The sequence below is a fragment of the Leiobunum rupestre genome, chromosome 2, assembly GCF_980474605.1.
Source record: "Leiobunum rupestre chromosome 2, qqLeiRupe1.1.hap1, whole genome shotgun sequence".
In the NCBI taxonomy this organism is placed as follows: Eukaryota; Metazoa; Arthropoda; class Arachnida; order Opiliones; family Sclerosomatidae; genus Leiobunum; species Leiobunum rupestre.
In genome coordinates this window covers 54090753-54115056 of record NC_143385.1, presented here as the reverse complement: position 1 = coordinate 54115056, position 24304 = coordinate 54090753, and the positions used below count along the sequence as shown (strand labels likewise).

General features: G+C 32.2%; 1 protein-coding gene and 1 non-coding gene across 3 annotated transcripts in view; both read right to left on the bottom strand.

Moving 5' to 3' along the window:
• Nucleotides 1-18668, bottom strand: part of LOC149958410 (ras-related and estrogen-regulated growth inhibitor-like protein) — a 319784-nt gene extending 301116 nt beyond the window's left edge. The window contains exons 1-3 of one of the 2 annotated variants that reach the window (XR_016478285.1): nt 18404-18668; nt 11283-11416; nt 8960-10775 (exon numbers count right to left, since the gene is read on the bottom strand). Coding sequence is in view for 1 of the 2 variants with exons in the window: in XM_090164954.1 (XP_090021080.1) it covers nt 10320-10775; nt 11283-11416; nt 18404-18464 (651 nt within the window). In the remaining variant the exon portion in view is untranslated. Of the gene's footprint in view, nt 1-8763; nt 10776-11282; nt 11417-18403 lie in introns of those variants that run through there. The other variant, XM_090164954.1, reaches the window with a different exon arrangement.
• Nucleotides 18669-23403: 4735 nt separating this feature from the next.
• Nucleotides 23404-23568, bottom strand: LOC149958409 (U1 spliceosomal RNA). The gene has a single exon (XR_016479610.1). It is a non-coding gene; the product is annotated as a U1 spliceosomal RNA (small nuclear RNA).
• Between the last annotated feature and the right edge of the window lie 736 nt (nt 23569-24304).

The following is a 24304-nucleotide window of genomic DNA, read 5'->3' as shown; positions in this document are numbered from 1 at the left end:
ATATATATTTCGGTTTTTTTTAAACGTGACAGCATAGTATCGTTTTATAGTATTAATAACCCAATCAGGTTAGTTTTGATTATGCGACTAAAATCTACTCATATTTACGAAAGTAACCTGACACTAATAAACCATATACAGTTTCCACTTCACTGAATTATCGAACTGAAAAAGACGGAAAGGCGAAACGTTACCTGATACCAGCTTCAAGTATAAGAAACTGGTTTAGTGCGGAGTTTCGGTTCCAGATGAGAGTGGCGATTTGGAAAGGTTTCTTTTGATATCCGCTTCGATGGTTGAGGATACACATGTGATTGTAGCAATTACAGCGGATCATTGCGCCACAAATCGAGCTGCTCTTATCACCTGATGATGACGTTATTGTGACGTCAAAAACGTCAGGTGTTGATTGTTTGACCGAAATAATAATATTGGCGCAGTTACTTTCGTCGAGGTTATAAATATTACGATTTTCTGGGTAATTAATACAGTTAATATAAGACTTTATTAGCTTAGCTTTAATTACGATACCGAGTGTGTAGAATAGCAGCGCCACCGTGTGGGGAAAACGTCCATAAAAACCATAGATGGCATTTATGAATTTACAAATCCCAACCTGAGATAAGAAGCTTCGAGGGTTTTTACATTAAACTGCGGGGGAAGTCTAGAACGTAGTTGTCAATGAGATTCCGGGTGTTTAGAACGTAGCAGAAAATCCTGCAAAGAGCGTAAATCAGGCAACAATATTTCTATAAAAAGTCAATAGATAAATAATAAAATAATCCTAAAATTGATTATCAAGTACGTTTTTACAAAATCAGTCTATCCGAAAAACTTATAAATCTTTATCGATTTGCTTTGTTTTATAAAATTTGGGTGATGGCCTACTGCCAAATTATCACATTCAACGAGTCTTGCATCGCCTTTATGGTCAGCTATTCGTCTTCTAAGCCAGTGAAGTTTTTATTTTATCTTCTTCTTAAATGGTTTTCTATTTAATTTGGTTGTTTAAAAATTACGATCTGATTGTGAAGAAAGAAAATAATGGTGATCGTCGTCCTCAATAATAAGAATTAGGGACCCATTAAATGATGACGTGTATCAAGAAACTTTTAGATTAGTCTAATACATTAATAGCCGCATTTTAAAAAAGGGTTAAATATTTTCGTTCGGTGAATGATAACACAAAAGATTGTCTAGTTCCTCAGTTATTTTAACGCTCCGAAGTTTAACGCGTTTTCCAAAGCCCATAAATCTGATTTGCTATTGAAGGTTAGTAGACCGTTTATAATAATAATAAAAATAATAATAATATGGCTAACTAACAGCTCCCAACACTAACTATTACCGTGAACTAATTCAAGTTTTTTACGGAAAGAGGAAAACGAAAAACTCGGTGGAAAACTCATTTTACAGACAAGGAGAGAACTTTCAAACCAACGCTGAAGGAGTTGTTTCGAGTTTTCACCCAGTGCCACAAGCTGGGATCGAACCCGGCTCCTCTTGCTTCGAAAAGCAGTTCCGAATTCGTTCAAATAGAAGCTAATAATATATATATATATATAACCATGATACAAGCACTTTCGCAGACTCGACGTAAATTCTGTTTGGCCTCAATACTTTTAAACCGTTAATTTATTTAAAATCAGTTTATTGTTATAATAGAGAGGTGAATCCAGCGCTCATAAATGTGTAGGTTGAACTTGTAGCTGAGTGTAGTCGTCTAATGTCTATCATCGAAACTGATCACTAAATATAATTTCAGTGGAAACTATCACGCGCGAATGTTTAGTAACGATTTTTGCCACCAGATGAGAGACTAAAGTTCAAATAAGTATACCATTCTATAAAATCCTAGCAAAGACTTTAAAGCTATTGTTGTAGCCTGTAGGACTGGGAACTTTATTATTCTTTGTTTTAAGAAATTGACTTATGTTCCGTTTTTATTCGGGCTAGACATATTACATTTATTTTTTTATATTTTACATCGATCAACCAACCCGTGTTGCATGTTTGCCAGATAAAAGATAATAATGAGCCGCCCTGGTTCGTTTTATTCGGGCTAGACATATTACATTTATTTAGTTATATTTTATATCGACCAGCCAACCCGTGTTGCATGATTTCCAGATAAAAGATAATAATGAGCCGCCCTGGTTTGTGAAAAATTGGTCCACACCTTCAGCCTCTCTTTATATAAAAGTAAATAACCACATAAGTAGTATTTTATGGAAAGGTCTATTGTCTCTAAGCAGAGGTGAATAAGAGTTCGTGACGCTTAGAAACATCGTCTTTTAATTAACTCGTATCTCGGCATCAAAATAAGTAAATTAAAAAATAACATTTGTTGCTTATTTACAAGTGTTGAAACGGTAATAAATAGTACTAAAACATAATCTATTTGGGCGCTTAAGTATCGAGAAAGATGGCTAAAAGTTACTTACAAAATAATTAAGTGTCTAATTGGAAATGTGCTCTGAACGAATTTTAAATTATTACCTATTTAACAAAAAAACCTTACGTCATACTCTTAAAAAATTAAATTAGAAAAATTTTGTCAAAATGTACGGTTTTGAGTAGCTTCGTAACGTTTCTGATTTCTTTCAAAAATGACTAGAGGGTTAATAAAAAAATCTGAACAAAATCGATCTGAACAAAATGATCTGAACCAAAATGATCTGAACAAAAGGATCTGAACAAAAAGGATCTGAACAAAATCTATCTGAACAAATTGATCTGAACAAAATGATCCGAACAAAATGATCCGAACAAAATTATCTGATCAAAATGATCTGAACAAAATCGATTTGAACAAAATGATCCGAACAAAAGGATCTGACCAAAAAAGATCCGAACAAATTTGAGAATACATATCATAGTTTTACTTCCAAAAAAAGAATCTGTCAAGCAAAATGCAAAACGGCCGGGTTAAATGATGCAGAAATGATAATAGCACGTTTTCCCAAAGCTACGCCAAAAACTCCGGCTTAAATTAAATTCGAACCCGGATTTTCATGAATGAAAATTCAACGGTTTTAAAAGCGGCTATGACGATGGTTGTTTTGAAGCATCGCTTTCTAATAATAAAAACTAGTGGCATTTCTGAGGGACCCCCCGCTGGGGAAATATTCGGACGAGATGGAGAGCCAAGAGCAGATGACAGGCTAGCGCACACCCTTTGCTTCTCATGAGACACGCCATTGTTCGCGAACAGTATCATTGACACCCATACTGTCTCACTTAGTCGCGAATTTGGACCGGTACCAAATCGCATGGCAATTGTCTGCATCATTATTACATTAGCTGGATGACACTGCCAACTCTTTTAGGTGCAACTGAACCGAGTTACACTTCAAATATTTCTGCTCAATTTGAAAGAAAAATATTTTAAAGTCGAGAATATATATTTTTTATGCAAATGGTGAGTCATCCACTCACAGCAACGGTCGCGTCCAAACAAACCGTTTGTTATTCTTCGTTACGTGTCCCGCTTTATCCAAAGATAATAATCTCCTGTTATTCTTAAAGCCCCCGTAAAGTAAGCAAGCACGTACTTTAAATCTTTAGAAGGTTAATCATACACGTATTTAAAAATCTGCAAATTATAAACAACTACGCGATTGGAATGCCAAAATCAGTACACAACCATTAATTTATAAATCTCAAAATAGTAAACTATTTTCATTTTACATTAGTAAACAACCAAGTATTTAAAAAAAAATCTAAAACTAGAAAACAAACACGTAATTAAAAATCTAAAAATAATAATTATCAAATAATAAACAATTTTCTCAAAACCCCAAAGTAAACACCAGGAAATTAAACAACCTTCTACCTAAATTTCCACAGATTTAACTTCCTATAAATCACAGAAAGTAAACAATTTCTTTTTAAAAACCAAAATAAAGAAACCTCCGTATTTAGAAAAAGTCGAAATATCAAAAAGGTAAACATTTTTCTTATTAAAACCACAATTCTTAAGCAATATTTTAATTAAAACATTAAATAAAGAAACCCCGTATTTAGAAATAGTCAAAATATCAAAAAGGTAAACTTTCTTTCTAAAACACCGCAAAAAGTAAACAATTTATTAATTAAAACGAAATAAAGAAACCTCCGGATTCAGAAAAAATAAAAATATCAAAAAGCTAAACAACTTTCTTTCTAAAACATCGCAGAAAGTAAACAACTTTCTTTCTAAAACATCGCAAAAAGTAAACAATTTCTTTATTAAAACATAAAATAAAGAAAACTCCGGATTCGGAATAAGTCAAAACATCACAGAAAGTAAACAACTTTCTTTCTAAAACATCACAGAAAGTAAACAACTTTCTTTCTAAAACATCACAGAAAGTAAACAATTTCCTTATTAAAACATAAAATAACGAAAACTCCGGATTCGGAAAAAGTCAAAATATTAAAAAGGTAAACAATTTCCTTATTAAAACATAAAATAAAGAAAACTCCGGATTCGGAAAATGTCAAAATATTAAAAAGGTAAACAATTTCCTTATTAAAACATAAAATAAAGAAAACTCCGGCTTCGGAAAATGTCAAAATATCAAAAAAGGTAAACAACTTTCTTTCTAAAACATCACAGAAAGTAAACAACTTTCTTTCTAAAACATCACAGAAAGTAAACAACTTTATTTCTAAAACATCGCAGAAAGTAAACAATTTCCTTATTAAAACATCGCAGAAAGTAAACAACTTTCTTTCTAAAACATCGCCGAAAGTAAACAACTTTCTTTCTAAAACATCACAGAAAGTAAACCACTTTCTTCCTAAAACATCACAGAAAGTAAACAATTTCCTTGTTAAAACATAAAATAAAGAAACCTCCGGATTCAGAAAAAGTAAAAATATCAAAAATGTAAACAACTTTCTTTCTAAAACACCGCGGAAAGTAAACAATTACTTAATTAAAACCAAATATTTCTAAAAAGTAAAAATATCAAAAAGGTAAACAACTTTCTTCGTCAATTCTGCTGAATTAGTAAACTACGCGTACTTTGTTCTTTTAATCTTCCGAGTGATACACGTCGGAAAAAGGAAACCATGAGGCGTCTTTTCAGAAATCAATTAATATAGAAATCTTCACTGTTGATATAGAGAAGGAAGTAGAACTGGCCTCCGAGGCAGGTAATTAAGACTCATGACTCTAATTAGGGGCGCGCCAAGAACATCTCGGCAATTAAGACAAGGCCGAGAGAGACATGTCTCCGGGACATACTAGCTTTGCTCGTTATCCCACTATTATAGGACTTCGTACTCTCGCTAAGAATATAAATCTTAGCCAAGGCTAGAAGCCGACAGTTTCGCGAGCATAATATTTACCTAGTTCTGTGGCACGGTACTTCAATCCATTTTACAGCCCAGATTTTCTTTCATTCTACTACGAAGTAGCGTTGCCAGCCATACGATAATTATAGTAAATGTCGATAGTTTCGATAATTTTTTGGACGTATGATAGTTATAGTAGATCGTGTAGCTCTCGATAATTTCGATAGATTTTGGTATTTAAGATCGTTTTAGTAAATGTCGATAGTTTCGATAATTTTTGGGACGTATGATAGTTATATTAGATCGTGTAGATGTCGATAATTTCGATAGTTTTTGGTATTTAAGATCGTTTTAGTAAATGTCTATAGTTTCGATAATTTTTGGGACGTATGATAGTTATATTAGATCGTGTAGATGTCAATAATTTCGATAGTTTTTGGTATTTAAGATCGTTTTAGTTAATGTCGATAGTTTCGATAATTTTTGGGACGTATGATAGTTATATTAGATCGTGTAGATGTCGATAATTTCGATAGTTTTTGGTATTTAAGATCGTTTTAGTAAATGTCTATAGTTTCGATAATTTTTGGGACGTATGATAGTTATATTAGATCGTGTAGATGTCAATAATTTCGATAGTTTTTGGTATTTAAGATCGTTTTAGTAAATGTCGATAGTTTCGATAATTTTTGGGACGTATGATAGTTATATTAGATCGTGTAGATGTCGATAATTTCGATAGTTTTTGGTATTTAAGATCGTTTTAGTAAATGTCGATAGTTTCGATAATTTTTGGGACGTATGATAGTTATATTAGATCGTGTAGATGTCAATAATTTCGATAGTTTTTGGTATTTAAGATCGTTTTAGTTAATGTCGATAGTTTCGATAATTTTTGGGACGTATGATAGTTATATTAGATCGTGTAGATGTCGATAATTTCGATAGTTTTTGGTATTTAAGATCGTTTTAGTAAATGTCGATAGTTTCGATAATTTTTGGGACGTATGATAGTTATATTAGATCGTGTAGATGTCAATAATTTCGATAGTTTTTGGTATTTAAGATCGTTTTAGTAAATGTCGATAGTTTCGATAATTTTTGGGACGTATGATAGTTATATTAGATCGTGTAGATGTCGATAATTTCGATAGTTTTTGGTATTTAAGATCGTTTTAGTAAATGTCGATAGTTTCGATAATTTTTGGGACGTATGATAGTTATATTAGATCGTGTACCTCTCGATACTTTCGATAGATTTTGGTATTTAAGATCGTTTTAGTAAATGTCGATAGTTTCGATAATTTTTGGGACGTATGATAGTTATATTAGATCGTGTAGATGTCGATAATTTCGATAGATTTTGGTATTTAAGATCGTTTTGGTAAATGTCGATAGTTTCGATAATTTTTGAGACGTAGATAGGTATATTTGATCGTGTAGATGTCGATAATTTCGATAGTTTTTCGTATTTGAGATAGTTCTAGTAAATGTCGATAATTTCTGGACGTACGATTGTTATAGAAAATGTCGATAATAATTTCATTTATACGATATTTTCCATAATTTCACATTGTACTTTTTTATTAATTCATAACTATAACTTCGACCACATTTACCGACAAAATTTCCAGATTATAATTGTTTTTCGGAAATCAATTATCCTTGGAATTATATATTTTTTGGACCTGGCAACATTGCTACCAAACGAATTTAAAAGTTTTGTCTTCTAATAAATACAAGGGAAATATATTAATAACAGGTTGAAGGTTATTAAAAATTTAATAATGAGTCAATCTAATTCAAAAAAAATCGAGTGTTCTTATTTAATTTTTTTTTAAATCACGAATATCGACTTTAAAATATAACGATTTTAAAAATAAAAATTTCGTACACTAAACACTTTCTTAGGTAAAACATGATAATTCTACCATGTTTTATACCAAGATTGTATTTTTTTAATATAACCTCAGTTTAAAGGGAATATAACATCAGTTTAAAGGGAATGTAACCAAAGTTTAAAGGGAATATAACCTCAGTTCAAAGGGCATATAACCTCAGTTTAAAGGGAAATATAACCTCAGTTTAAAGGGAATATGCCCTCAGTTTAAAGGAAATATAACCTCAGTTTAAAGGAAATATAAACTCAGTTGAAAGAAAATATAACCTCAGTTTAAAGGGAATATAACCTCAGTTAAAAGGGAATATAACCTGAGTTTAAAAAGAATATAATCTCAGTTTAAAGGTAAATATAACCTCAGTTTAAAGGAAATATACCCTCAGTTTAAAGGAAATATAACCTCAGTTTATAAGAAATATACCCTCAGTTTAAAGGAAATATAACCTCAGTTTAAAGGAAATATAACCTCAGTTTAAAGGAAATATAACCTCAGTTTAAAGGAAATATACCCTCAGTTTAAAGGAAATATAACCTCAGTTTAAAGGAAATATACCCTCAGTTTAAAGGAAATATAACCTCAGTTTAAAGGAAATATACCCTCAGTTTAAAGGAAATATAACCTCAGTTTAAAGGAAATATACCCTCAGTTTAAAGGAAATATAACCTCAGTTTAAAGGAAATATACCCTCAGTTTAAAGGAAATATAACCTCAGTTTAAAGGAAATATACCCTCAGTTTAAAGGAAATATAACCTCAGTTTAAAGGAAATATACCCTCAGTTTAAAGGAAATATAACCTCAGTTTAAAAGAAATATACCCTCAGTTTAAAGGAAATATAACCTCAGTTTATAAGAAATATACCCTCAGTTTAAAGGAAATATAACCTCAGTTTAAAGGAAATATAAACTCAGTTGAAAGAAACTTTAACCTCAGTTTAAAGGAAATATAACCTCAGTTTAAAGGGAATATAACCTCAGTTTAAAGGGAATATAACCTCAGTTTAAAGGGAATATAACCACAGTTAAATGGGAATATAACCTCAGGTATTTGGTGTGGAACTCCAACGTTTGCAGCTCTGGCCGCTATTGCCTTTGGCTTTAGAAATGTTTGGCGCCACTGTACAGGGTAATTTCAAAAATTTAAGGGGTCTTCCATAAAGATTGCTTTGCAGGTTATATTCCCTTTAAGAAAGAAATGAGAAACAAGACTGATTGGTTTAGAGCTCGGCGGAACAAATAACTGTTTATTTATGGATATTATTCGCGGTTAAAGTTTTTATTCGGATAATTTTCTGATTTTTCGAATTCAAGTCCCGAACTCTAACTAGACTAATCATGGAATTAAAACCATTTTTTCCCTTTTGTTTTAAGTGGGAAATTTTTAAACTCTAGAGAAAATCTACTAAATGGGGTAGAAAATATACCATGCACATATTTCGTTTGTGTAGATATTTTAGATTCCATACCATATTTAGTTGTAAAAGTAGATTCCATACCAAATTTAGTCGTAATAGTAGTATGCTTAAAATATGATCAGGCAAATGAAAACGAAATCATTATATTTCAAGTATTTTCTTTCAGATTTAATTCATATATTAAAAACAACATGTATATACAAAATAATCTATACAAATTGTACAAAGACTAGAGTAGTACAGGAACGGATGACGTCACAAGTGGACAATCAACGGAAGAGCAATATGATTGGCTGATATTTTTTATTCTACTACATCCAATAACAAATATCACCAGACGCTAGTGTCATTTTAGAAACAACAATTGGCCCATTCTAAGATTAAAGTGTAGTAGTTCTTTTTTTAATTTCAATATGATATGAGTATTTGAAGGCACTAGACTGAAACGAAGATTGAAGAATATTCAAATTACAATTGGTTAATTTCTTAACATCTGATTGGCTGTTCCTTAGCAAGGCATTTTCAAATTATTTTGATCAAATTTTAGCGGTGGTATCATAGCACCATTTTTTCATTCAATTTATACATATTTGGATTCTTTGACATTTTCTAATATTTGATTGGTTTATCTTAACTATTCCACGTAATTATTCGTCAGATAAATTGTAAAAATCTTTGGTTTGTCTATATTAGGAGTAAATTTAATTTTGTTAATATGCCTTTTTTTAATTGGTTATTTGGATATTTCGTAAACTGTGATTGGTAGATTAGCTTCCTCGCAATTTTAATTGCTGATCACCTTCAGAGATTTTTCATTGGCTAATAACTTGCTAAGGTTTGACTGGTTTGATAATTATATTCAAAATTTGGTATAAAGGTACAATTGAGTACATTTAACAACAATATGTGACAACATAATTTAAAGTATTTTGTTGAAATATTTGGTTCCAAAATCTGACACGAGTTGGCACTGATATCAAAACGGCCAATTTCACAAAAAACGTCCATGACTAGAATAGTATTGCAACTTTGTTTCGAGGAGTTTGACAAAGGCTTAAGGAAGTGTTATTATATTTACAAAGTACTCGGGCAAAACAGCACCCGTTTACCGTTTATCTTATCACAGAAAACTTCGTTAAAACTCGCGACGGTCGTCTTATCAAGACAATTGTTTTTCAATCATGTTCATTTATCACGACAGATCGGAGAGATGTTCTAAGCTCATCATCTTTGACGAGTTCGGTAGCTAACATCGAACCCGTGAAATATCTTGAGCTGGTCACGACTTATGTCTAAATGTTCAAGACGTACTTCGAACTGATCACGGCATACCTCAAGCTGATCCTGGTGTAATCGCTTGTGATGAATGTTTAATTTATCTCATCGTGGAGTATGCGGATTGTCTTTCTAACAGACTAACTAACTGGTCATGTTATAATTCAAATTGGTCACGCCGAACGAGGCATATTTCGAACTGATGATAATGTATCTTTGGCTGATCACGGCATATCACGAGCTCATCATACAGTATCTTTAGCGTATCTTTAACTGTTTTAGGTGTTTCCGAACCATACGGAACGACCCCGCAACTCATCGTAGAGTTCATCGTAGCTGATCATAGGCATACCAACTGATCATAGGGGTTTAACCGGTCCATCAAGGCGTCCGATAACGATCCAGAACGCAGTATACAAGTAGCAGCTTGACGAAGCACGGAGAAGCTTACAACGAAAAGGACATGCGACGTCCTAACTTGCCCATGGCCTTATTATGATGATTCTTCCCGAAGACGGCTCCGAAGGCTTTGGAGACGACTGCGATACTGATCTTGCGATGCCTGGGCATGGACCTCTGGGTGTGAATGGACCTAGTTTCCTTGATCAATCCCTGGAGGGCACTGTTGACGTCGAACTGGTTATCGGCGGCCGAGACTTCGGCGAACTGGCAATTGTGCTGCACCGAGAGCTGGACTCCTTCGTCCATGTCGACTTGGCGACTGTGTTCCAAGTCACGTTTGTTGGCCAGCAGGACGATGGGCACGTAGGTGGGTGATTTGGCGTTCCGGATCGAGTTCAACATGTTCTGGGCGTACGAGAAAGTCTCGCGGACGCAAATGTCGTACACGATGACGAAGGCGTCGGCCCAACGGATTTGGTCCACCGATAACGTCTCATTATTCTGAAGAAAAATATAAAAATATCCGTGGTTAGGTTCGATCGAAGGGTAATATATCTTGTGTGTTTTAAGGTTGCTTTTAATTTTGCGGATTTATTTGGTTGGTTATTAATAGGTTGAATCTTTATAAACTAGAATCAGTTGGATTTCTTCAATTAAAAAATTAACTAGAATGATAGTTCAACATTTACATTGGTCGCTTTTCAATGGGTTGAACTTTGGTAGGATTTATCTGAACTAGAATGATAGTTCAACATTTACATTGGTTGGTTTCAATAAGTTGAACTTTTGTGGGCTTAAAAATGAACTGGAATAAAAGTTCAAGATATTAAATTACTATTTTTCTATAGATTGGTTTAACTTCTGTTCGATTAAAAATCCACTACAACAATTTTTCAAGATTGGTTGGTTTTAAATGGATTGACTTTCTGTTGGTGTTCCAACACGCTAAACATTAAATCCGCAAAACCCGATTAAGCAGCATTTAAATGAGGATAAAAAGATATTTACCGGCCAACGGGAGACGTCCAAGATTTCAATGTTGGTGTTGGAGTTTTCGCAAACAACATTCTGTTTGTACAACCAATCCGAATTGGATCTGTATTCGCCGATGAATCGCCTCGTCAAAAACCTCACAATCACGGCTACAAAAAGAGAAAAAACCATTAAAATCTTTTCCAAATCGTGATTACAAATAAGGCCACTGGCAAAATTGTCACTCTCGGTCAAAGAAAAATAAGTAAAAATTAATTAAAATAACGATAAATATTAATAAGGTAAATAAATAAAAAAAGGAATTCTGGAGTTTGAAATCCGAAGAGGCAGCCCCGGGGGAAATCGCAGAGAAGGAAGCGGATGAAAGCATTGAACGCGTTGCCGTGGATACGGCTCCATGACCTTTTCGCTCCGAAGTATAATCTTTCAAATTCATTATTTACAAATTTCCCGAGATTAGAGTTGATCTTTCACATTCGAAGAGTTCACGTTTCTACAAATTTAGCGTTTCATATTTAATCTTTTGTACTTCAATTAAATTTACACGAACGATGAAATATTACCAAGTTTGAAACTTCGCTATTGTAGAAGTAGTAGCTTTAATAATTAGTTAAAAGTGAAGGTTAACTACGTAAGAACAAGGTTAAATTTCGGAGAATTTAAATTGGATAAACAGAAAATAAAAATCAAAGGTTAATGTTAATTGAATTATACTTTTAATTAATATTAAATTAATTTTAATTCATTAAACTAATTTTCATTGAAATGTAATGTAATGTAATGAAATAATACAATATAATATAATGTAAAAAAAATAATACAATATAATATAATGTAAAAAAAATAAAATAAAATAAAAAAAAAATGTAATATAATGAAGAATAATATTAGGAATAAAATTCATATGTATAATAAAATAAAAATAAATGATCACCAATTTTTATCTGTTTCCAAAATACAATTTGGTAAAATACGCGAAGAAAAGAGTGGTCTAGCCTTGACGTTCTATTTTGATGAAAAACATCAACTTAAATCTTTTTTATATTTTCATATGAAACTTCTTATTTTGATTTGTCAAGGATGTAACGAAATAGAATGCCTTGAGGTCCGCATTTCCGGATGCTAAGAAGACCCGTACAATAACACTGTCAACCTCAGTCGGTCTCACGATATTTCAGCCCAAATCTCAAGAGACTAGCTTCTCGAATAAATACGAAACTTACCTGTCATCTTTGACATGTTTTGAAATCTGCGCAGTACGTTTTGCGTAGGCTTAAGTGCGTATATTTTCGCTATCCGCATAAGGAAGTTTTTTTAAACACACTAGATAGTATTTGAATTTTTTTACAGATTTTAAATTTTAATATTCCATTAATTATAAAATTTACAAGGAATTGAAAACTCAATTTAATTTATACAAGTATATTAAAATATTTTTTAAACTTTGAATTGTATAAAATTAAATTTTAAAGATAATAAACTTAACTAACTTAACTTTAGACCATTAGTCGTTAACGGGCGACAATATCGCTAAATCGAATCACGAGTAAAAATTGCGACGAAAGGCTAAATGTTGCTTTCCTTTAGCGGTTGGCTTAAAGACAGCTTCGAAGGGTGGTAACCAAGGAAACCACGACATGGTGGGCCTAGTTAAAAGGCTGTCGTTCTAAGCCAATAATAATATAAAGCTTTTCGCCTTCCTTTGTGGCGCAAACAAAGACGTTTTGTTCCCCACAGAGGGCGGCACATTACAGAAACGTGCTTGTTTTGACTGTGAAACTTTTGCCCTAGTTGCGTCTGACACCGAGGGACACATTTTTGAGCCCTGTCCCTAAAGCCATAACTAGGTCAGAATAAAATTTGGGACAGTGATACTTGAGGGATCGAAGGTAAACTTTCAAATTAAAAAAAAACATTCATAGTTTAATTTAAATGGAATTTCTCCCCTTTATAAGTGAACTATAGTAACTCCAAAAAATTGGTTTTTTAAAGAAATGCACCACTGAGTTCCTTTGAACATTTCTTGTCCTATATTAATAATAAAAATAATAATAATTATAATAATAATAATAATCAGCTAGGCTAATACCTCAGCAAGATTGTATTTATTATACTTGGAGGGTTAATTTGATTGGACAATTACATTTTTATTTAAATTTACCAGTAAATTCTTTAAATATTCATAAATTAAAATAAATTATCAGCAAGTAAATTCTAGCCAATTTTCTAAAACAGTAAAAAACTAAAAACGTCCTATTGCAATTATTATCAATTAACATTTATCACTTTCTAAATAAGGAAACTTGAATTTAAAAATAGCAGCGGCTCTACAAAAGCCTTGGCATTTCAGAAATGAAGTTTTAAAGAATTTACAAAAAAAAGGAACAGATGCTGTAATAAACGGGAACGCTGCAGGATCAAGTTGAACGTAAACTGTGACGTCATTTCCTGTTTAAAGAAGTCGTAAACACGGCTGATCCGTCAGTCGGCAGATGCCCGCGCAAGGTTACATTTGTTTAGACGATTTGCGATAGTGCCAGCTATTAAAACGCTTTCTTAATTGTTCAGCTTAAATAAAATGGTTTTATGTGAATTTGAGACATAAACTTTAACGACATCTTTAACACTGGGGCGAATAACAAACGCTGTTAAGTCTAACTTTGACCTTTGGTGTGGTGTCCCTCTTCCTTTAAGCGCTTACGTTATGGAACTAGCTAACAATTTTTAAAACGTATTTAAAACAGAAGAGGCAAAAATTATGAAAATAAATTATAGGATCTTCACCGTTAAATTATTTGAAAATATTTTACACGTTATTCGCGCTTTAAATAGCTAGAGTAAGAAATTTAAACTACTTATATTTATTACAAAAAAAATTAGTGTTGTAAGCCGGAAAATTTTCCGCTCGGAAAATTACCTCATTTTTTCGAATCTAAAAGCAAATCTAAACCTCAAGACTAGTTTAAACTGATTAACAATGTAACACTACTAATGTTTTGTAATATGTTTACTGATATTAAACATTTTAAATCGATAAAAAGTTAAAAACATTAAAAACCCTTAAAAAGTAATATATGTTTCAATTTTTTATTTTTCTGATTTACGGAAAATTTTCTGGAAATGTTTCCGGAAAATTAACAACACTAAAAAAAATTCACTTTTGAACCGTAAATAATAAAATTTCTTAACAAACTTTATTTATAGTTATTTTATATTAAAATTGATTAATTTTCTTAGTGCTCGGATTTCGATTAATTTTTATCCATGAATAAAATAAGCTAGCGATATTTAAATAATATTTATTTAACTAACCAATAGTTGAATAAAAATTGTAAAATGTTTAAATAATCGAAAGTGAATAAGCCTATTATTTAAATAAAACAAACAATTATTTAAATAAATACCACTTTTATTCAAATAAATGCTTGGTTGCGTAAAAAACAATTAAATAAGTTAAAATGATATTATTTTTACCAACGTTTTTTAAATAAATCGGAAAATTTTTGGATAATGAATAAACAATTCCGAGCACTAAATTTTCTCCATAAATTGTGACGAAATTCTGACGTCTTGAATCTTTACTGTTAAATCATTCTATATATATAATGTATTTCGGAAAAACTAAGTCAGAGTTTTGAAAGCAATGAATTTCGAAAAATGTCGTTTAAAAAAGTGCCGTCTCAATTTAGCCACTGAGACCGAAGCCAACCCTTTTTTTTCATATGACGTCGAAGATTCAGATCTCGCAAATTCCTTTCTAAATATACTGAAAATTTTGTTTTCCTTTTTCTCGCGGACTCGAAAAGAATTATGTAAAATTTCTAGCGGAGAGCGCGCGCCCCGTTCAAGTCCCCATTTTTGAAATGTCAATCTATTAGGGTTAAACGAATTACCATCCCCCTAAGTGTACAACCCCCTCCTGTCAAATACCTTGTCCCCTTGTCAGCGCCTTAAAGTGGTTGAATGGGGAATTAAAACTCTTAAAAGTTCTTCAAAAATAGTTCATACGCGTTAAAAATTATAGTTTTATTTTAAACCGATTTCGTAAGAAAACTTTTTGAGATAAAAATATCTTTTATAGTTGAAATTATTTTATATAAGAAATATGTGTTGCTTTAAGCCAAATTTTGACAGTTCGTAAATCGCGTTGCTAAGAACATTGCACATATGTCTTCCAAAAATGGCTGTACTAGTGTCAATATTAAAATACATCATATACGTTAATTCATATTTCCATTTTTTTCATTATGTTTAAAATATTAATTCGGCAATTGAATTGATTTAAATATGAATATCTAAGCTTTGGTTGTAAAAAATAACCATTTTTCAAAAGTCGTCAAACCAAAATGATTAACATTAACAATAATATTTTAATGTATTCAATTTAAAAAATAACTTAAGAAATTAATTGATTTAAAAAAAAAATAAAAAAGTCGCCCAATAAATTGCACGGATATTAGTGATTCTTTTCGCCGCAATCAATTCGGTGGGTCAACTGTTTCGCTCGATGAAGTTGGACTAATATGTTGTTTCGCTTGAGTTTAAAGGGAATATGAACTATATCTAAAAATTCGGCTACTAATACGATTTTTGTTTTTCACGTAACTAGCGCCATCATATCTAGGTTTTGTTAAACCTGGTGTCAGAAATGCATATTCCCTTTAAACCAATAGAGTAGTATCGCTCTGTAGCTTTGGGCTATGGCCGCCATTTTGAGTTTTTTATCTATAGGAAAAAGCATGGGTGACGTCGACATACGTCACGCCGATATTACTCTATAGCTATCCCTTTAAACTCTTCACTTTACAAACCATAACAAACTCTTAAAAAAATGCCCACTAAATCCTTCAAATGGACAATTTGGTGGCCACATAGGCTCGAATGGCTGGCGCCACTGATGGCGGTGATTATGGCGGCCGACGTTTTGACTCCTTACGGGGTCAAGACACTTGACAATAAAAGGATTGAAGATATCCTAATTACACCCGAGTCCTGTACGAAACTCCCATGGACCTCACCATCCCCGCTAGATGGAGGAAAGAAATGTCCCCTCAGAGCCTGAGAAAACGAAATGACTTTGGCGACAACGTGGGGCCAGTCGCTGTTGACGACGACTTCTGCAAAAAACACGTGCGCGCTTCTAAAACCGACGAGCCCGCCAAGACGCCAGATTTTTTTTCCTCGACGCCAAATAGATTTTTTCTTTCTTACTGCTAATATATATAATTTGTGACGTCCCCTTGTCGAGCCGTGGAATGGCGACAATGTTTTGAAAGCTAAATATGGTTACAAAGCCTTTTGTTTCGAGTATTGCTAAGCTTGGTCGTTGCGTAAATTGTGGTGTTGTTTTGGATGGGAGCGTTGGGTTTTCTGATTTCGAGTATTTGGAAAATTGGCGATGATTGGAAATAAAATTATTTTAATTAAATTACTAATATAATGTGTCTGTTTAAATATTATATTTTAATTGCAATTATTGTATTAGTTTAATTAAAATTATTGAATAATAGTTTAATTACAATTCTTGTATTATAGTTCAATTAAAATTATTGAATTATAGTTTAATTACAATTATTTTATTGTAATTTAATTATTAATATTGTATTTTATTATTATATCATTTTATTATATTATATTTAATTATATATTTAATTATAATAATAATTAATTTTAATTAATTTATTATCTTATGAGATTGGTGAGAAATGTTTTAATAAAGTAAACATACTTTAATTTCAGTATGATTAATTAATTATTTATTATGTTATATAACAATTGTAGTAGTTATAATTAGTCAAATTTAGTTAAATATGGTTTAATAATTTTATAACTTTAATTAATTTCCTTATTATTGGAATTTTAATATTGAAAAATAATTGAAGTAAAATTTTACTAATTAATTTTGATTTCTTAAGTTAACGCGATGCATTGTCTTCCCTAAATATAATTGAAATATTTTATACACATTTTACTCAATTAATACTATTAGGAATTTATTATATTTAAATAATAAAAGTTAATTAAGAGTTTTGAAATTAAATTAAATTCTTGATTCGTTCCTTGCATTTTTCGTGAGTTAAATAATGTTTTTATTGGTTCATAAATTATTGTAAAACTCTAATATAATTATCCTAAAAAATCAAAACGTGTTATTAAGGAACAATTAAATTTAATTAATTTCACCTACGCAAAACTAATATCACGTAATTAACGCTGTAACATTACGAAACATTAAATTACGCAATTAAAGCTGGTCGAAATACGATTAACATAATTAGACGGAGAAATATCCCATACAATTATAAAACACATAATCAGATTCACGTGTTTTAAATAATTAAATTTTTGAAAAGTAATAAGGAAGCCACGTTAAAATGTCCATATAGAGTCAAAAACTTTCACTGTCCTAAAATTTGTAGGTCGACATTGGAACTAGACAAGAGAACATTATTAAAAACTCGTAAATATAAATTATAAAATTTAAACTGGTTTTTTCGACAGGCCTCAGGAATTATGTTGAGACTTTACAAACTACGAAGTTTCTGTAATTAAGGGCATATTAGTACTTGTACCTGTGGGGTTTGTCTAGCTTAGAAAGGTTTACAAGGTGAAATCGAAAAACTTACATTTGGTAAAGTTCTGACTTTGAAAAACGATTGAAATTAAACTTTGTTAGGTGTGGTTTCGACTAGTCACGATATATTTCCAGTTTCGCTTATTTCAAATGTAATAAATTTTCTACTGATTTATTTTTCTATTATTATCATTATTTGGTCCTATGTTTCCCCCGTAGATAAAGGGATTTAATTTTTTATAAAGAATGGTTGTTTTGGAGATAATATTGTAGAATTAAATCTTATTTTTTATTTATAAAATTTGATATCATTTCTTTATTTGTACTATATTAAATAAAATCTTTCAACAAACGAGTGACAATTTAAAAGCCAACATGGTCTAAATTCAAACCATCTTTATTTCATTAAACCACATCTCAATATTATGATAAATTTAACGCATTAAAACTATTAAGTAACTTAATATTTTGTCTAACAGAGCTCTAGGATCTAGGTAAATACGAAATATAAAAATAGTTTGAATTGAGACGTAGAAATTGAACAATATAATTGAAAACATACCTGATTTTCCAACATTTTTGCTTCCAAGAACCAATAATTTGATGGTCGGTAACTGAGTCATTTTGGAAAATTAATTTGTCCACAAGAAGGTAAAATAGTTCAACGTACAATCCAATACGTCACGGTGAAACGCGGGTTTAAATCCCAAGTTGAATATCGACAATTAGTGATTGTCCAAAATCGCGCGTTGAATATCTCGATACTCGCGCTCAACAAGTGAAAGAATTTATTCAGAAAACGTGGCGAAAAACGCGACGTGCTCTGTGCGAAGTGCGGATCTGTTTTGGAAGCGAGAACGAACGGGAGCTCGCTTTTAGCGAAAACGGGCCTTCGAGAGTGGGAGGCCAGGCGCGGGCCCGAGCTGCGCGTGCGCGGAAGAGGGGAGACTCAGCTTCTCTCGCCATCTGCGTCCGGAAGTCACTTTCCTGAAATCAAGCCGCCGCGTCGAGGAGAGAGCGCTAGAGTGGGACCTTCCCAATGTTTTTTTAAAACGAATATGGTTAGCATAGGCGCCACCAGGGCCGGATTACCCAATAGGCCGACTAGATTTGGGCCTAAAAGGGGGAGTAATTTTAGTAAATTCGTCTACATTTTTCGATACCATGTAAAGCAATCGTTTATCAACTTCACTAAAATATCCGCAAAGTCTACATTCAAATTCAAATCAAATTTATTTTGCGCTAAGTCAACAATGTGACTTGTAAGCCTTACATTATTTTAACAAAGTACAAAAAATACAAAAATTCAGAAAATCACGATAAAAAGTACATAAAAACTAAACAACTTTTAAAGATTACTACTTTACACACTTGATAATCCTATTGTTATATTTTTATTTATATCCGCTTTAAACAACAACATATAAGCAACTTAATTAACTTTAAATAATATCCTTTAAAATTGTATTTTACATCCATTTGTCAATAATAAATAGCGGGAGCGTCTCGTTCGCCACTGAAAGGGGGCACAAAAACTAGCTTAAACCTAGGGCCCCACGAGGTCTGCATCGGGCCCTGGGCGTCACCAGGGGCTAAGTAGGCTACGAGTGATTAAATACGCGAATAAGTAGAATAGTCCATAATGAAAAAGGAAAAAAAAAGATAAACCCTAAATAAATTGGAAGAAATCTAAAAACTTACAAAGAGCTCGTACCGATAGGTCTTCGAGCAAACATAAAGACGTGAAACTGGGACCAAATAGATCTTAGAATGACAAACTAAATCAAATTAAATAAAATAGCCATAAATTCCAACGGTAGACCGGTTTCGTCCTATTTGGGACTCATCAGTATTAAATCTGGCTCACGACTATTGACGACTTTTAAAATTCATTTTGCGCGTTAAAATACCTCTACATGTAGTGTTCGGAATTGTTTATTCATTATCCAAAAATTTTCCGATATATTTAAAAAACGTTGGTCAAAAGAATATCATTTTAACTTATTTAATTATGTTTTTTTACGCAACCAAGTATTTATTTGAATAAAAGTGGTATTTATTTGAATAAAAGTGGTATTTATTTGAATAAAAGTGGTATTTATTTAAATAATTTTTTGTTTTATTTAAATAATAGGCTTATTCACTTTCGATTATTTAAATCTTTTACAATTTTTATTCAACTATTGGTTATTTAAATAAATATTATTTAAAAATAGAAGAGCTTATTTTATTCATGGATAAAAATTAATCGACTGCCGACCTCTATCTACATGTTATGGTCAAAAAAGCACTCAAAGAAGGCTGTGTGCCCAAGACATGTAGTGTCGCGCGCTAAAACGTCATTTCAAAATCCGTCAATTACACCGAAAATCTAAACTAAGCCTAAACATTAAATATTTCAAAACGCGTAGCAACGGAAAGTCGAATAATCGGAGAAGGGTAGGCTACGGTCTACTAAAGGAGGCGGCAATTCGGATAATGGGAGTAACTTATTCATAGGTAATTTTTATATTTACACCTCAATTTAAGCCGCCATATTTTGAGGCTAGCGCCGCCGATCCAACGCCGCTGTCGCCGATATTTTCTCTGGCGCCGTACCACCGCCATTTACTTTTTGGCGCGCCGTCGATAAATTTTGATCTATCAGAAATATTTTTGATTTTTTTTTTCCAAATTTCCAAAAGGGGGGGATGCAATTTTGCCGCTGGCGCCGCCGCTGAAAAACATCAACGCCGCCGATGATTTTAGCGAAACGCCGTCGCCGACCCAAATCTTAGACAATTACTTTCGTCGTAAGACGAAATTGTCGCTAATTACGTTAAAAACTTATCGTTAGCGCTGTTTAGAATATGCTTTTTAGATTTAGTTCATACTTCCACTAAGTACATTTCCAGAATTAATTTTAAAAAGTATGGGGGAATTAGATAAGGCACGTGTTTCAAACGTATAAAATTATCAAAATAAAGATGTTAAACTATTTACTGACTAACTTGTGCATAAAACTAAATTAAAAATAATCAAACCACTGTTACGCAAAACGGAGTTTATTTTAAATAAACGTCTTATTGTGTTACAGTGGTGTGATTATTTTTAATTTAAAATAAAGATGAATACTTATCTCGCGATATTTTATATACTTATGATAAAAAAACAACCGTACATACTGACAGACCAACAAACAAATGCCATAAGCCAGCTCCTAACGTCACCATTTCCGGGGATCGTATTGTAAGAAGAATTTGTACTACAGAGAAGCGGCGATTATCGGCCAGGGAGGGTGCGCTGCTCAGGGCGGGTCGCCAGGACGAGCCCTAGAATTCGAGACGAACCCCACGAACCGAGTTCCTGGAAAAAATACATCATAGCTAGCCGGCCTCAAAAACGCCGAAAGCTTCATTAAATTTACGGAGTTTCCAAAGCGAATATTTTTTTCCCGAAAACGACGAGATATATCTCTGGGGAACATCGCGGGCTTTGCGGGGAAGCTCATCGGCGAGTGTAGGGGCGGGCGGGGGAGGAAGCAAAGGGGGGAAGGCGTCAGTTCCAGGAAATTAAATTATGCTTTCGTTGATTTCGTTGTGAGTTTGGCACTTTTGGGAGACGGCTAGTAATATTTCGTTTAAATATTCTCCGAATTGAGGTGAATTACTCGTTAAGCAGTACTAGCTACCAAATTTGGCTACTAGCGTTACACGGAATTATGGGAATAAATTTATCTGAAAACTGTATTTAAATTATTAAATTTTCGAGAATATATTAGTTTACCGTGGAATTCCGCAATCACGCGAATTTATAATTTGTACATTTATTTTATCAAGAAATTGTAACTTTTAGTATTTTTGTCTACCGGCCCCAGGGGGCCAATACTGACCGCTACCTTTGACATTTTCGGCGCTGCTTAGTGGTTTGTTGCGGAAATAATCCAACAAATTGTTGCGGTTGGATGTTGCATTTCTACTAATGGGAATCCCTTTGAATATTTAGTAAAGTTTTCTACCACCAGATCGGGTTACGAAGCACTCAGAATAACGCTGTATTGAGAGATTAACGCTCAAATAAATTGTCTCTAAGCCGAGTAGAGTAAGAATTAATCTCATTATAAAATGAGAGTTCTTGAAGCTGTTAATTTTCTGCCCAGTCCCCACGGGTTAAAGGGGTTTTATCCTTTCCGAGGTTAATAGTAATAGTAAGTGTAGTTAGCTGTTGGCTACGCATTATAAGCCGGCCACTGGTAAAAACTAATTGGCTTTACAAGTCACCTTGGGTATTAGCTTAGCTGATTATTATTATTAATATATAATACTAAAACAGAATCTATAAAGCACTATAAATATTAAGAACGATGGAGAAAACGTGATTTAAAACACCTATTTGAAATAATTTTTAAAAAACAGTTAAGTGTCTAAATTGGAAATGGGCCTTGAACCTATTTTAAATTAATACCTATTTAACAAAATTAATCTAACCCCATCTTACGACATTTTCATGAAAAATAATTTCAAAGTATACGTAAGTAAAATGGCCGTCATATTGCACTAAAATTGGCGGATTAAATATAAATATACGATGCGCTTGATTTTCGAATTAAAAAACCAATGTATAATTTTCAAGGATGGCAGTTTTTGATTTTTTTAATTTTTATAGTATTTTTTCGATTTTACATAATTAATTACTCTTTTCCTGTATTATTAACAGATATTTTATTTTTTTATCATTTAGCTAATCTTGAATAAAATGAAATCCTAATTAAATTTAATTAATATTTTAGTTTGCTCAGATTTTCTACGAATTCTAATTTTTAAAAATCATTTTTTTACCAATTTTTATTCCTCCATTGAAATACGTTGTGTGATTTAAATCAATGAAATTTTTTTTAAATCACTTGATTTTAATAATGATTTGAATCAGCCAATCCATCCATTGAAAGAAATTCCGCCATTTCACAATCAAAACATTCTAATAAGACTATTTTCCAAGTCCACAACATGGCGAACGTAAACAAAATAAAATATATACCGTCTTCATTTTGTCAAAAGATTGAGCAAATTTTCTGTTCCAAGATGGCGGTCAGTTGAAGATTTAATTTTGAATATATGTAGAAATGTCTATTTAATAAGTGTTTATATTTAATGATTTTCTATTCCAAGATGGTGGACAGTTTGAAGATATAATTCTACATTTGAAGTGAAATAACCCATGAGTTTTAAAACACATTTAATATTTAATAATAAAATTAAAATTAAACATCTATAGCGGCAACGACACTATAGATGTTTAATTTTATTATTAAATATTAAATGTGTTTTAAAACTCATGAGTATTCCGTAATCAAGTTATTTCACTTCAAATTATACTACCATGACAAAAATCAGTCTCTCTATATAATTCTACAGTTTTAAACCTAAATTTTGGGTACAGATGTTTTCCGCATTTTAATGGTATTTAATATATAATTTAATGGAATTTAATTCCAAGATGGCGTACATTTCCAAAATATTATTCTACAGCGCGATTCGGTCTTTGTATATTTAAGGTTATATGTTTACTTTTGATTTGTAAAGGAGGGGTTTAGCGCGTACGCAGAACCCCGCTAACAAAAATTACACGCCCCATCTATCGCAGTTTGCGAAAGTGGTGGGAGTCAACCCAACCGAGGTGCAATGGAAGGGTCTCTTCCCAGAAACAATTCCTAGCAGATCAAATTGGATTTCGACGCCAGGTAAGTATGCTTAAACTTTCTAGTTCACTAGTATTCGTTGTCTACCGCTGAATCTACAAAACGCATCGCGACTACGCAAAAACTTGAAATAATTTAATTTACGTACAATTAATTTAAATTAAACCCATTTATAATATAGGTTACTAAATTTGTAAGTGTCCGTTTAAAATATAAATAATCATTTAAGAATAATAACGGAGCAATTAACGAAATTCAGCGATATTTATTTCGGAAATGGCTCAGAACGAGTATTGAACGCGACGACGTGTTTTAGACCGTAGCTTTTAACGCTTTATCTGAATGCGAGGGAGCCGGTTTCCAGAGTTTGACAACACTACCAGATAACGGTAAATCGCGCCAAATGAAAGGGAAAGCGAATGAACAGATGTTTGTATTCTACATGCTACTGAACGTAAAGGCACGTACGAGATAAAAGTACTAACAACTGCGATTGACACGCAATATGTTTTTTCACCGTTGAAGGTCAAACTAACTCTTCAATACGATCTAAACTGCAGCTGTCTTTATTCGCAGTAATTTTAGGGCGTAGAATAATGGGGATGGAATAAATTATGGCTATATTATTATATATACAAAAAAATATATTATACGATATTATACTATATACATTACATTACATTACATTATATTACATTGCATTACATTGCATTACATTATATTACGTTATATTACGTTATATTACGTTATATTACGTTATATTACGTTATATTACGTTATATTACG